The 16,290-nt window shown below is 33.4% G+C and overlaps 1 protein-coding gene across 1 annotated transcript in view; it reads left to right on the top strand.

Annotated features, from left to right (window-relative positions):
• VPS8 (VPS8 subunit of CORVET complex) overlaps positions 1-16,290 on the top strand; it is a 223,049-nt gene that overhangs the window by 64,646 nt on the left and 142,113 nt on the right. The window contains 2 exon segments of the mRNA XM_032482907.1: positions 10,393-10,439; positions 15,718-15,940. Of these exon segments, the coding sequence (XP_032338798.1) occupies positions 10,393-10,439; positions 15,718-15,940 (270 nt within the window).

Here is a 16,290-nt window from a genome sequence, read left to right as displayed (position 1 = left end):
TTGGTATATTTAGACTATTTACATTTAATGTAATTATCCATGTGTTAGGGTTTAGGTCTCTCATGTTATTTTTTTGGTTTCTGTTTGTTCTTTCAGTTTTTTGCTTCTCTGTTTTTTTTTCCTGCCTTATTGTGAGTTACTTGAACGTTTATTAGAATTTAATTTTGATTTATCTATAGTATATTTGAGTGCATCTTTTTGTGTAGCTTTATATGGTGGTTTCTCTAGGTATTATATATACATCACTTATCACAGTCTACTGGTGTTATTTTTCCTGTTGAAATAATTTAGAACCCTTACCTCCCTTAATATCTGTTTACCCTTCCTTCTTTGTATTATCTTAATATTTCCTCTATGTCTATTTAGAACCATACCACACAGTATTGTAATTTTCACTTCAACCATAAAACGTAAGTAAGAAAACTCAGGAGAAGGAATGCCTATTGTATTTACCCTTATTTTTGCTTACCGTGTTCTTTCTTCTTTCTTCTTTCTGATGTACCAAAGTCCCTTGCTTTATTGTTTCCTTTCTGTTTAGAGAACTTTCTTTAGCCATTCTTTTGGGGGTATTTTGCTGGCAGCAAGTTCTCTTCACCTAAAAATATCTTGATTTCCCCTTCATTCTTCAAGAATATATCATTAGATTTGGGATTCTGGGTTGACAGTTACTTTATTTGAGCACTTGAAAAAATTGTGTCACTTCTTCTGGCCTCCATGGTTTTTGATGAGAAATCCATTCCTTCAAATTGTTTTTCCCTAAGCTAAGATGTCATCTATTTCATACACTTTCAAAACTTCTTTTTTTTTGTCTTTTAGTTTTCAGAAGTTTGAAAATGTCTTTGGTGTGAATTTCTTTAGATTTATCTTGTTTAGATAAATCTATGTGTTTATAAACTTTGCCAAACTTGGTACATTTTTAGCCTTTATATTTTTGAGTACTTTTTCAGTTCTACCCTCTTTCTTCTCTTCTTCTGAGGTTCTAATAACACAAACATTAGATCTTTTGTTATAGCCTTCGAGTCCCTGAGTTTCTGTTCATTTTTTTAAGTTATTTTTGTTTTCTCTTTCAGATTAGAAATTTCTGTTGTTCTTTCTTCCAGTTCACTGATTCTTTATTCTGAACTCTTTTTTCTTTTATTCTTTTATCCATCCTTTGAGTTTTTTAAAAATTTAGTTATCATAGTTTTCAGTTCTAAAATTTCCATTGGTTTTTCTTTATATCTTTTATTTCTTTGATGAAACTTCCTGTATTTTCATTTGTTCCAAGATAATATGTAATTGCTCATTGAAGCACTTTTGTGATGGCTGCTTTAAAAATCTTTGTCAGATCATTCTAACATCTCTGCCATATCAGTGTTGGCATTTATTGATTATCATTTTAAAATTCAATTTCAGACCTTCCACGTTCTTGGTATAACTTGTGATTTTCTTTTGAAACATGGACATTCTGGATTTTATATTGTGAGACTCCATATCTTATTTAAATTTTCCTTTTTAACTGCTTCCTTTTGATAGTGTCCTGGCAGAGTAAGGGTAAGGGTGTTACCTTGTTACTGCCACGTGCGGGTAAATTCCAAGTTTCCTACTCAGCGTCCACTGGTATCTGATGGTGAGTGCTCCTCCTCACTGCTGGACAGAGATGGGAGTTCTTGCTCCTTACTAGTACTTCACTGGTACCTCACTGGCTAGTTAGGGCTAGGAGTGCCTCATTACTGCTCTCCATGTGGCCTCCATTGGCACTGTGGTGAGGGTGGCTTCACAACCACTGGACTGGGTGTTGGTCAAAGTTCTAATTCATAGACCTCCTCTGATACCACTCCCCAGTGTGGCCTCATTACTCTGGAGTGTAGGTAGAAATTCACGCTCCCCACATGATCTCCACTGCCAGCTTCCATGTGGGAGGAGGATAGGATATGTTATTGGCTTGTTGGAATTGAAAGTCCTGACTTTCCTTAGGCTTCTCTGATACCACCCTGACCTGGGGAGGGAGGTTTGGAGTACCTTGTTATATCCTGTGGAGGGTAGAAATTCAGGTTTTCCATTTAGCCTTTGCTGGCATGAGTGAGTGTATCAATCAGGGTTCTCCAGAGAAATGGAACCAGTAGGGGATATATTATATAATTTATTATAAAGAATTAGCTCATATTATTGGGGAGGCTGAGAAGCCCCAAGATCTTCACTTGGCAAGCTGGAGACCCAGGAGAGCTGGTGTGTAGTTTTAGTCCAAGTCTTAGTCCAAGTCTGAAGGCTGAGAACCAGAAAAGCTGATGATAAAGTTCTAGTCTGAGAGCTGGCAGGCTCAAGACCCACAAAGAGCTGATGTTTCAGCATTGGAGAGAGGAGTTTGCTCCACTCTTTCTATGATTAATATGTTAATCTCACTCAGAAACACCCTCAAAGACACCCTAGAGTAACGTTTGACCAAATATGTGGCCACTTCATGGTCCTGACAAGTTGACAGGTAAAATTAACCATCACAGTATGGGGCCAATTTTATTTGACCAAATTTCTCCTTTTTTGTTTTCTTGGCTAGAGAGAGAGTAAGCTTTTGTTGGGGCTTTTTCTATCTGCACCCATGGGCATTTCCATGTCACTAGCTTCTTCAGCTCTAAGACTGGGACATATGGTTAAACGAAACCAGGGAACTCACCACCATGTCATTCCTCAGGTCCTGAGGTCCTAGATGGTCTGATTTCTTCTCTCTACCTTTCAGAGTCTTCTTATGTTTTGTTGTATATACTGTAGGGGTTTGAATTATACAAGTGGGAAGAATAGGGAAAACCATGTCTGATCCATCTTCCTGGAAGTGGAAATCTCTTGTGTGTCCTCTTTTCATGACATCTGAAGGTCTCTTGGCTAAAGAAAGAGAAGGAAGTGAGCAGAAGTTTGGAATTGCAGATGGTGAGAGAGTCTAGGCCAAGAGAGCTAAGAAGTGCTGCAGGGGATGGAATTTGGCAAGTGGCATATAGTAGAAGAAATTTGTAAGGAAGTAATTACAGCTTATACATGTATTCTAATGTAAGTGTATTTTTTATTTTGATGAGTAACAAAAGTAAAAAGACTCTAAATCACGTATGATCCTGCCACAGTTCTTAAATTTTTAATCTCACTTCCCTGCTTAAGACCCCTTCAGTGGTTTTCCCTTACCCTTAGAATAAAGTCCAGAATTGTGCACATTGCCCCTTCTTCATCCAGTTCCAGTCTCCTCTCTATGTTCTAGTCACACTGTCTATCTCACTTCCTCAAGGTTCTGTGCCATCTCTTACATCTGGACTTTTCCATAAGCTGTTATTCCCTCTTGCTGAAGCATTCTTCTCTGCAATTTGGTTGGTGAATGCTGTCTTTGAGACATCCGTTTTGATGTCACATTTTCAGGTCAGACATAGGGAGGCCTCCTTGCTGTCAGTGCCCCTGGTGTTGCTTATTTCCCCTCTCTTAACTTTCGTGATACTTCAATGGCACTACTTTTTATGCTATTGCAGATGGTATTTTCTTATTACTTCAGTTTCACCTTGTGTGTTTCTAGTTTATTAGAAATGCAATTGATCTTAGTATTTTGATCTACTTTGTAATTTTGCTAAACTTACTTATTAGTTCTAAGAACTCTTTGTATATTCCACCAGATTTTCTACATAGACAGTCATGTTCTCTGCAAATAAAGACAGAATTACTTCTTCTTTTCCAATTTGGATGCCTTTTATTTCTCTTTCTTGCCTTATTACACTGGCTGCAGTATGGCCTCCAGTATGATGTTGAATAGAAATAGTGAGAGTTGGCATCCTTGTCTTATTCCAGTGTTAGTGGGAAAGCATCATTCTTTGATTTATAAATATGGTGCTAGCTAAAGGTTTTTAAAGATGCCCTTTATCAGATTGAGGAGATTCTATTCTTAATTTCCTAAAGTTTTTTTTTTTTTTTTTCCCCAGGAATGAATGTTGTTGGCTTTGGTCATTTTCTTTTTCTATGTCTATAGTGATGATCATATGGTTCTTTTTTTCATTTGTTGATATGGTAAATTGCATTGATTTTTTTGAATTTTAAACCAACTCTACATTCCTGGGATAAATTCACTTGGTTACAGTATATTATCCGCTATGTGTGAACATGTGCATGAGGAATGATAATCTGTTGGTGTCTTTTTGTGTATTTTTGGTATTGGAGTAATGCTGACTTCATAGAATTAGTTGTAGATTGTTACCTCCTTTTCAGTTTTATGGAAGAGTTTGTGTAGATTTGGTATTTCTTCCTTAAATGTTTGACAGAATCACCGTTGAAAGTATCAAGACCTTGAGTTTTCTTTGTAGGAAAGTTTTTAACTATAAGTATAATTTCTTAGAGGGTTATATATTCTGTTTCTTTTTGAGTGAGGATTGGCATTTTCTGTCTTTAACAAAATTTGACCATTTCATCTTTGTCAGATTTATTGGCAAAAAGTTGCTCACGACATTTTCATTACCCTTTTTATATCTGGAGAATGTATAGTGATGTCATCTCTTATTCTTTATTTTGTTAATTTCTATTTTAATTCCACTGTGGTCAGAGAACATATGTATGACTTGAATCTTTTTAAATTTGAAATTTGTTGTATGGCCTAAAATATCTCATTTATCTTAGTTGGATGTTCTGTGTATTTAAGAAAACAGAAAAAACAGTATTTTGCTCCTGTTGCAGTGTTTTAAAAATGTCAATTTATAGACTCTTTTAAGGCTGTTAATTCAATACATACCACTTTCATTATTGTCTTTATATATAATCTTCAACTGTGATTGGTATTCTTTCTATGAAGAGTTTTAGAGAAAGTTTATTTTTTAGGTGGAGAGAGCATCTTATTTTTTGATATATGATTTCTTTATAATTTTATTGTATTGTTATGAGATAATGTTTTGTGTACTAATTCTACTTTTTGGAGTCACTGTTTATATGTATTTTGTGGCTTAGCATATGATCAGTTTTTATTAGTATTCCATGAGCACTTGAAATAGTGTTTTGTGTGTTTTCACAGAAAATAGTTCATTTTCAATCAGATTTTTAAAATTAACTGTTAGATCTTCTAAACCCTTACCCATTTTTGTCCACACAATTTCTCATGGCTGGTGAGAATTCAAGTGCCCTGTTAACAGTGCTCTTTTCTCTATTTTTCCTTCTGTTTTCTGTTTTAGGAATGTTAGCACTATGTAATTTAGTATGTACCATGTAGTAATTTGGCATATAGAAATAGGAAATTTATCTTCATTGTGATTTATTTATTCATTTAATGCCCTTTTAGCTTGAATTTTACTTTAGTTGATAATCTTTTATCTGATTACAATCTTGATTTTTTCTTTGCATGGTATACTTTGGCCTATCCTTTTATTTTTAATCTTTCTGGACTACTTTGTATTTGTTTCTTGTTTACTACATAGAGTTGGGGGTTTGCTTTTTGAGCTTTCAGATTTTTGCTTTTTTCAGATTTCAATCTGAAAATCCTAGGTGAGTTAAGCCAAATATTTTTTCTTTTTATTTTTTTAAAAAAAGTCTTTTACCACTTACTCTATTTTTTACCTGTGCATGTACTTCTGATATTTAGCATTATATATTTTATTCTAGCGATTACCTTTATAATTATAGCATTATATAGTTCCCTTGATCTATTTTTGGGGGCATTGGTCCTTTCTGTGATAAAATTTAGCATATTTTTTCTTCCTTCCTCCTCCTCAACCCTGCCTTCATTACCAGATTTTAACCATTATCTTTTATACTGTAAAAAATTATTTTCTAGTTATAATTTTAATTGTGTGCTTTAAATGATATTTTTTGACTACCAACTTACAGCTGAGACGACTTAATACTTTCTACCTCCCACCTTCATTTCTCTTTCTCCTCACAGTTTATCATCATATAAATCTCTTCCTCATTGTCAAATGCTATCTGTTTGCTGTAGGCTTACTTTTGTGGTTAAATATAGTTCATGCTGATCACCAGTGCTTTTGCTATAGTTTCCACAGTCATTTCTTGTTTGCTGAAGCAGTTTCTTCAAGAAAAGCTAATGAACCACCATCAGTCTCATCAGTAAAGTCTACTCTGAAGCTGTAAAGCTCACAGTGGTGACTGTGTTTTCCAAAATTCTTTCAGTTGAAAGCTTGAATTTTATTATTGGCAACAAATATGTTCATTTCTTCCCTTGAAGTGACAGCTTTACTGTGTTCATTTCTGAAAAACTTTTCTTTAGATACTCAAGTCTGAATAGATATATTTTTCTGTCAGTCATGGTACTCCATGATAAAAGTAGTTGGTTCAACTCACAACTCAAACAATAGCACAAGTGCTTTTCCTTGAGACTGCTGTCGTACTTTGCTGTGCAATGAAAGTACTTTATTCCTATTTCTCATTTCATCACACAGAACATTAAAGAAAATATGTACTTAAGGGTTGAAATTTAATAAAGTTAATGAAAATCACTGCTTCATCAAGGACAGTGTTGAGTAAAAATGGCATTTTTTTTTCCCCTTTCCTCTGGGGCCATGATTGTTCTGAAGAATGTTGACTGCTACTATGGATGCATGCTACTGCCTGGATTCGGGCTAGGGAGACAGCAGTTTTACACACCCTTGCTGTTTCACCATATTTGCAAATGTGCACATGCTGAAAAATAAAAATAAAATCTTGATATTATTATGAAGATTAATTTGATCTCATGAACCCCCTGAGTCTTGATGACCTCCTTAGTCCTCTTGTGGATCACATTTTGAGAACAACTGATAGGATCTTCACTGTGCTAAATGATTAGAAAAAGGCAAAGAGATATAATAGTTTTAAATCATATTTTCTCTTAGTGGTACAATTATGGTTGACTTTATCTTTTAAAATATTTTATGTATTTTTCAAATGTTCTATGAATTCATGTTACTTTCATGAAGAAGAGAAGAATATCATGCTTCAGATTCTTGGCTATAAAATGATAGGCTTATAAGAAGGGACAAACGTTTAATAAAAGACATGCTTTTTTTCCCAAAATATGGAGGGTATTTGGGCGTGATTTGGTGGAAAGTAAACTAATATGGGGGAGAGCTTTTAAAAAAGACTCGGGAAAACAAAATACTCTTTGAGTTGTATCTTCAAATTGTTGGTCTCTAGCTTTTATATTGAAAAACATTTTGGCTTTCCTTAATGATCTTGAAAATATTGCTCTGTTATCTTCTGGCATTGAATGTCACTGTGGGAAAATATAAGGCTGGCCAGAATTTTTTCTTCCTCTTTCAAAATTCATTTTTTCCTGGCTATTTCTTAATTTTGCAATCTGGCAACTTTACTGCATTGGGTCTCAGTATAATCACTCTAAGCCATTTTTCCCTCATATTTGATGTGCTCTTTTAATATATAGATTTAAGCCTTTTTTTAAAAATTCCTTTTTTAAAGGAAAGTTTTCTTGAATTATATCTTGAACTATTCATCCTGTTCTGTTGTTTTAGTTTCCTTGTTCAGGGATTCCAGTTATACATGTACTGATATTTTCTCTTTCTCTTCTCTTCCTCCCCTCTCTCTCCTCTCTTTCCCTCTCACCTTTCTCCCCGTCGCATACTCCCAAATACTTCATTCACCACGCAGTTCTCTGCAGGACGGATCTCACCCATTAGTGTGCTTACTTTCTAATCAGGAAGACAAGACATATTCTTACCAAAGATAACAATGATACTCTAATATATAAATAAAATAAAACTTTTCAGATCTGATCTTATTTGTCCTCAGTGCTATATTAAACACTAATGACCATTCCTTCCTTTCTGAAATTCTGTATCCTGTAGATATCTGTGATTGTGTGCTATTTGATATTTCAACCTCTGTTGCTGAGTTGGAGTTTGTTTCGATCCTCTGGACATATAATAAATACCAGTCTTCCTCAAGATGTGGTCCATTGTCCACTGATTTTATCTTTGTCTATTATCCCTGGACAGTTTTATTCATAATTTCCTCTCATGACTAAGAAGTCTGTAATTCTAACCCAGATGTTTCAGATTACTATATCCAATTTCTAATTATTCAGCATCTCAGTAGATATATTCCTTAAATCCACCATAGCCCAGTCTACATTTGGCTTCTTCCAACGCCTACTCCCATATTCCTTACCTCATTTCGTGACATCTTCATTCAACCATCACTCAAATTAGAAACTTGAGTTACATAGACTCCTGCTTGTGCCTTCCAACCCACAACCAATCTGTCAACAACTTCTACAGTTTTACTTTATAAATAGTTTTTTATTCTGTCTGCTGTTTTTTATGCCTATGAAACTACCCTAGTTTCATCCCCCTTTTCTTTCTTTGACTGTTGTAGTAGCTGCCTTTCTTCAGTCTTGGTTTTCCAGATCCTCCCATGATAGAATCACCAGAGTGATATGTCCACAGGGAAATCTGATGGTTTCACTCTTCATTATCTCTATAGTATATCTTTAGTACTTAGTACTAGGCTAGATGCTTAATTCCTTATTTTATGCCTTTAATAATTTTAAATATACTTCAATAATTTCTACTTGGTAATTATAATATTTGAAGTTCTGGGGTCTCCCCTTGCTGTTGATAGTTTTTCTATTGACATTCACTTATGGTGCATTGTTTCATGAGGTGCTTTAAAATTTTTTATTATGAGCACATATTTAGTGGGGCTTAATCAGTAGGTCTTATGTTGCCATTGTGAAGCACTGTTTCTGGAATTTTCTTTTTCCAAGTGTACCAGGAATATCCTTTTTCAGGATCACCTTTTGTATTAATTTCTTAATTTGATTATTCCCATACAAAGGAGAGAGTGTAAATTCAAATCCCACATCCACCTGTGGGGTGGATCTTCATTACAGATTCTTGTAGAGTACAACATTACCCCCACTGAGTTTAGGCAGAGACAGACAACCTTTCTTGTCATCTTCCTATGCCTGCAGGTGGGTTTTTTATTTTTGTTTTTTTTTCCTAGTTGCCTTTCACTAAGGATGCACCTTTTTAAGTATCCTGGTTTTAGGCAGATCTTTGCCTCACTTCCTTGTTGGAAGAGTCTAAGGCCTCAGGTTCTTTCTGGCATTAAAACCAAGCTCTTAAATGACCTGTAAACTTACAGGACAGTCTCAGTGGCATCTCAGGACTTAATGCTTTAGTTTTCAATTCTCTTTTCAATTTTAAGCCCTGGATCTTGCCCTTATTCTTTTGGGACCTCAGCTATGTATTTTAAAGAATGTTTATTAAATTTCTCCATTTCTAGGGAGGTTTTTTTTCTCTGCAAAATATCTGTCCCACTATATGTATTCTCATTCAGGGTTGAGACTTAATACAGCTTGCACACTTTTCAGATCTGTGGTTTTTGGTTCCTGTTTTTGAAGAATCTGTATAAGATTATAAATGTATTCATGAGGAATATTGATGACTAAAGGAAGCAGTTTGGATGGGGCAGGGATAGCCTTTCAGGACTATAGGCCCTTCTGCGTACTTCTCTTTCAGATCATGAGTTCCTCAATTTTGTTCTTTTTGTCAAAGAAGTGTTAGTATGCAGTATTCTCTTCTTCACATAGTGCCTTCTTCCTCCTGATGGATATTTTTCTGCCTAGAACCTAGCCCTTCTAGGATTTTAAAAAGGAAACCATTGCTCTTCAGCCAGCAGAAAATGAACGAGTACTGCTGAAATCTAATGTTTGGTTACTTGACAAGTTCTAGTCATAATAAGGTACTACTGTTTCTCCCTCAAACTTTTGAAAAAGGCCAAAGTTATGGGTTGCCATTCACTTGATATATGTCTATACATGATGAATATAAAGCGGTCAAAATGTTATGAAACTGAGAAGTTAAATCAACCTTAAAATAACTGGTTTGGAGGGTAGTGACAAAATATGGACAACCTTAATTACCTGAGCCATCATTAGGAACAACTGTACCATATTATCAATTTGAAGTATTTTCTTTACAAATGTTCTTTGTAAAGTTGTGAGATAAATACATATTTTCCACCTAATGTTTGTTATGTTATAAATTCTTTATAAACTTAAAATACCTACATAATGTTTTATTTAAATAGCAAATTTACTTAACTGTTTTTCCATGTATGTTTCATTTCAATGTCTTCCTCCTGTCCCCCTCCTTCTCTTGCTTCATCTGTTACAGAGCTGCAGTGAATACCTTAATGCATTAAAAAATTTTTTTCTTAAATATATTTAGGATACATTTCCAGATAGAATTACTGGATAAAAATATTTTCACATTTTTAAGACTTTTGACACAGAGTGCCAAATTGCTTACCAAAAGCATGGTACAAAGTTAAACATTCTCCCAACAATCTAACAGTGTCTGAAGCAGACCACTTTCATTATGTGTTGTGTCTAACCCGTGGGCCATTGGACAGAGATATGCTGCTGATGCTTTCTTTATGTTTTCTCTACAGGATATGGTGCCTGTCATAGTGGATTACTGCCTTCTGCTACAGCGAAAGTAAGTTTACATTGCCTGTCAGATTTAATTATTTTGAATCCAGGTTGCCTCTTGCTTGTATTATAATTTACTACTATAAATTCTATGAATTTGACTGAATAGATTTTTTTAAAAAATGAATTTACAGTAATTTGATTCTTTAACAATTTTCAGTCCATTTACCTAATAAAATAACTTGTCCAACATAGATGCTGTGAGTGTTTCATCTATATATTTATGTGGCAGGATAGTGGAGATGAAGAACATAGCTAACAAAAGAGCAATACTACTTAAAGATCTTAAAAGTAAACATGCATGATTCATATACTATATAATGTATATATATTTATATACTACATATATATATATACATATATATATATATACACACACACACACACACACACTCTCTTTTATGAATCATCACTAAGATGCAGTATTTCCTACCACCCAAAAAAGGACAAGATTTATTATGCTTATGCAGTGTTGGTTTTTAGAGCCTTTTTGCTTTTGAAAGAAATCAGTGTAAGTAAACTCTTGATTAGGCTTTATTCATTTAAATAGTAATTATGTAAACTAACCAACCTGTACTAGTTCACATTTTTTCACGTTTATAATAGTTAGCTTCCTACATGTCAGGTATTGTTCCAAACACTACATTAAATTGTCTAATTTTTATAACAACATATCTGATTTTTATAACGGCGAGGTAGGTATTGTTATCACTTTACATAAGAGGTTCTAGAGGCAATAAGTGGCTAATTAACTTGCCAAAGCTCACTCACATTTCTGTTAGGAGCAAAGGTGGGATTCTCATCCAGGCAGTCTAGCTCCTAGTTCTCTTCAACATTCTCAAATTTTCAAAGTATTTGTGATATTAAGATTGTTTTCTTGAATGCTCAAATTGTGCATAACACAAATATAATCTTACAAAACAAAATCTAGTACTCAGCCAATTTCAGATAACTTCTTCCACTTCTAGGGTCATCACTTAGACACTCAATTCCAGCCTCCAGATGCCTCTTATATTAATATTTTCTGATTGGGTACATTATACTCAGTCCTTATTTTCATATATTGTGCTGTTTCTTATGTAGATCAAATTATGAACACAATACATATTGTGAGATTAATTTTAACTCAGTATCACAACCATTATTATACTATAATCACTGTTACCTCAGTATCATAAGTCATAGAATCCCATAACCAGCTGAAATATTAATTGAACTAGTGTATATATGTTTTCGCATTCATACTTAAGAATTCTTTCATACTAAGTGAAGTAAGCCAGAAAGAGAAAGAAAAATACCATACGAGATCGCTCATATGTGGAATCTAAACAAACAAACAAAGCATAAATACAAAACAGAAATAGACTCATAGACATAGAATACGAACTTGTGGTTGCCAAGGGGGCGGGGGGTGAGAAGGGATAGGCTGGGATTTCAAAATTGTAGAATAGATAAGCAAGATTATATTGTATAGCACAGAGAAATACATACGAGATCTTATGGTAGCTCACAGAGAAAAATATGTGACAATGAATATATATATGTTCATGTATAACTGAAAAATTGTTTTCTACACTGGAATTTGACACATTGTAAAATGATTATAAATCAATATAAAATGATAAAAAAAAGAATTCTTTTATAGTGTAAAAACATTCTAACTGTGGCAGGAACCACACTTTTTCTCGTGGGGCATACTGATCAATGTGTTATGGACATATTTTTTGGTTAAAATTTGGCTTTTTTGTCTTTCTGTGAATTGTTTAAAATCAGAAATGATAGGAAATTCAGTTTTTGAAGACATACTTTTTTTTTCATAATTTGGTCTCTGTTCACACAATTTTATTTCAGTTTGTTAGTGTGTATTTTTTTCAAGATTAAAAGATAGAAAATGTCTTAAAGCTTTTGCAGCATATTTAGTGACTTGTCGTTTTGCTTATATAGCAGTAGCTATAATTTCAGTTTATTTTGAAAATAGGTCCAGAGTTTACTTGAACTATAACTGTAACTTTAAAGATTATTTAAAAGTAAGTGGTATGTTATTATATGTGAATTATATCTCAGTGATGACATTATAAAACAAAATAAAGTGAAATAGGTGCTGTGTGCAGATGATCTTGAGCACTTTGAGCTTATGTCATGGTAAGTAGATATCCAAAAAGAAGCCATCATTCAGATAACTTGAATTGTATATAAATCTGAAAAATATTTCTGTTAAATTTAAAGGGAACCTGAAGTTGTCTTTTGATAGCCAGAGTGTTTGTTTAACCTTGTTGTTCAACATTAAGATTATTATTTGCAAAACAGAAAGATCTTAATTATGAAGCATGGTTAAGGAACTTGACATTTTGAGTTTTCTCATCATTTTCTTGATAACTATATGTTGAAATTTTAAACATCAAAGCTAGGGGAAAAGTATGCTGTGTCTTTTTAATTTTATTGAATAGCTATATTGAGATATAACTCACATACCATAAAATTTATCCTTTTAAAGAGTACAGTTCAGTGGTTTTCAGCATATTCAGAGTTGTACAACCACCACCACAATTAAACCATGCTTTTTTAAAGGAAATACCTGTCTCAGAAAACAGCATTTTGAACACAATTTCTTGACGATCGTTTGAACTTTGTTTTTAATTTTATAAATAAAGAGACCAGGTTAAATCAACTTTGGATTTATTGAATCCCACTTATATTTAGTCTAGATTTATTTATTTCGTTCTGGTTGTATATTTATTATACACTGGCAAGAGTTAGGATTGATGCCTTTGCTCCCTTAGCCAGCCTCTGAATTTGTAATTATCTCATCATAATTAAAGCTGAGTTCTTCTCATTTTTTAATTGTAAAACTGATAATGCCAAAAGTGAGTTTGGTCATTTTCTCTATCAATTTGAAGTTATGAACGATAAACTCCAAATGATATTTTTAATAATGAGTATTAATGAAAAGTGAAGTTATGTTAAAGACCTCTTTGATGGCCCTCTATCATTCAGAATGAAATTTTCTGTTATACCAGCTATAGGGAGGCTATGCATGAACTGATGAACATCAATTTTGAAGTTAGCCTTTCCAGGAATCAAAGTCAGCACCCTGGAGTATAATGCCTAAATGTAAAAAGAAATACAAGAGCCAAAAAGTTTTTTTGTATGTACTTTTTTTTCTCCTTGTTTCTCTGATGTTCTAATAAATAGTCCCCCAGAAAGATGAGAACATGTTTTAGAATTTTGTTTTATTTTTATTTTAAGGTAGAAATGCAGATAGGAGTTGCTGAGTTTTCCTTGCTTCTCTGTTATAGCCTGTAACTGGTTAATCTTAACAGCATTGCATGCTGCTATTTGTCACAGGAGTGACTTGCTTGTCAACTTTTATGCTCTGTTTTTTGAATTTTAGCTCTTTAATTCTCTTCACCAGGGATTTTTGTGTTGAACTAAAATGTATAATTATCTTTCTTAGCATATTGTTTTTGACAACATCATGAGTGCAAGGGCTAGCAAATATGTCTTTTTCTTTAAATTCATTAAAATTACTTTGTTACTCTTTTTATCTTTCTCACAGTAAAGCTTTTTTTAATCTCAGTTTCGTTTAGTTGGCTAGTAATTGGTAATCACAAAAATGTGATGGACTATTGATCAAAATGAAACCAACGTGAAAAATGCTCTGATAAATATGAAGCAAAGGGGGAAATGATGCAAAAATTACATTTGTGGATATGAGAAAAAATAAATGGATATGGATTTTCCTCCCAAGATATTGCAAATACTGTTTATTGAAAAGTGACATGTGGTTCTGGTGCAGTTGCAGCCAGCCCATGTATCACCTGTCGCCTTCCAGGACTTCAGATTAGGCAAGACCCCATCCCACTGCTTTCAGAATCTTCCTTGACCTTTTTGTGGAACTTATCATGAAAGACCACACCTATGGATCAACCATCTACCACTTTTCACAATTGACAGGATGCACATATATAGAGAGTATACATTTAATAAATAAATATACATAAATAATCAGTCAATCCTAACAGGTAAATAGAATTAGCACAGTTTTTGTATTAAAAAAAGAATTAGTGAATGATACAAGTCAATACAATGTATAAATGGAAATATGAAAAACATTTAATCCTGCCAGTCATCAAGTTAAAACAGTGATGTTATTCAATTTACACATTAAATTATGTGGGGGAAAAACCAAACACAGTTAAAACTGGTGTGATTATACATTGCTGATGGCAGTATAAATTAGTGCTGTGATGATTTTTGAAGGTAATTTAGTAATACATTTTAAGTGTCGTGAAATTTTTCATATTTTTGACTTTAGATAAATTTCTAAAAGTAGAATGACTAAGTAATTAAGCCCCCCAAATGGAAATGACTATATATGTAGGTGTTCATTGTGGCATTACTCTTAAGAGAGAAATATTAGAAATAAGTGATTTAGCATATAGCCAGCACTACAGGAATAGTTAAGTAAATTGTGATATCTCAGCATACTGAAACATTGTGAATTAGATAAAATGGTAATTTTACAGAGTAAAGGGCAACTTAAGTAATGCTTATCATATAATATTGCATGAAAACCAAAGAAGATTATATTTATGATGTGTATAAATCTAAAATTATTTCTAGACTCTTTGCAGAAGAAATGCTAAATAAATAAAACACAGTTATTGAATGTAGTGCATTTGATTAATTAAAAGATTTTTGTTTCTGTAATAAAATAGTTTCCAGCCGTATTTTTAAAATATTTAACAGTTTTTCTTCCTCTCCCATGAATAATCACTGCCTAAACCCTTTGGAAAGCAAGGGGTAAGAACGGATGAACGAGCAAATTGGCCCTGCAGATCAGGTGGAAATGTTTAGTTACCAGAAAGGAGGAAAGGGTATTGTGAATAGTCCTTTTAATTTTTTCTGCTTCATTGTGATCTTTGTACTACCTGCTCCTGTGTCAGTGTTGCCTTTAAGAAGCAGTGCGCCATAATGGACTCAGCACAGAGTTTAGGTCAGAAAGCTGGTTCAGATTCCGAATCTATCATTTGTTGGCTGTCTGACTTTCAGCAAATAATTTAACTTACTCAACTTTTTTTTCTATTTGTGAAAAGTATTGGGAGAATTAATTAAGATAGTATATATGAAAAGGTTTTCACAGTATAAAGCTCTATGCAAATATTGTTAACTGTTTTTAATAAACTTGTAAGTTGAAATACAAAAAGATGAGATATACTTAGTAGACTGAATTTAATGGTTGTTTGGAATGTTCTTAAAAGTATTTTTTTCCCTTTCTGTTACAGGGATCTTTTATTTAGCCAGATGTATGACAAATTAAGTGAGAATTCTGTGGCCAAAGGAGTGTTTTTGGAGTGCCTTGAACCATATATTTTAAGTGATAAATTGTTGGGGATCACACCTCAGGTAATGAAAGACTTGCTTGTTCATTTCCAAGATAAAAAGTTAATGGAAAATGTGGAAGCCCTCATTGTACATATGGATATCACCAGCCTAGATATTCAGCAGGTAAGTTTATAGACAGTCTACTAATCTATGTAATAAACATCCTTTATTGATTATATTTACTTGATTTATGGGCCTCCCTCTGCCTTCTATCAGTCCCAATAATTTTTGAGCACTTTTTGGTAAAAAGCCTTGTAAACTTGAATTTGTCAATATATTTCTTAAGCCTGTTCTTTAATCTAGTTTATGAACTTTTGTAAGCCAGGAGTCTTCTGTTTCTTTAGCATCCCTCAAAGCTCTTCGCATGGCATTTACATTTGGTAGTTGCTCAATAAATGCTTACTGACTGATCATTCTTCATCAGTCTGTTTGCTCATTACTACAGTTTCCATCCTGCAAGTGAATTTCAACTG

This window comes from Camelus ferus, chromosome 1 (genome assembly GCF_009834535.1).
Source record: "Camelus ferus isolate YT-003-E chromosome 1, BCGSAC_Cfer_1.0, whole genome shotgun sequence".
In the NCBI taxonomy this organism is placed as follows: Eukaryota; Metazoa; Chordata; class Mammalia; order Artiodactyla; family Camelidae; genus Camelus; species Camelus ferus.
This window is presented reverse-complemented; position numbering and strand designations above follow the sequence as displayed.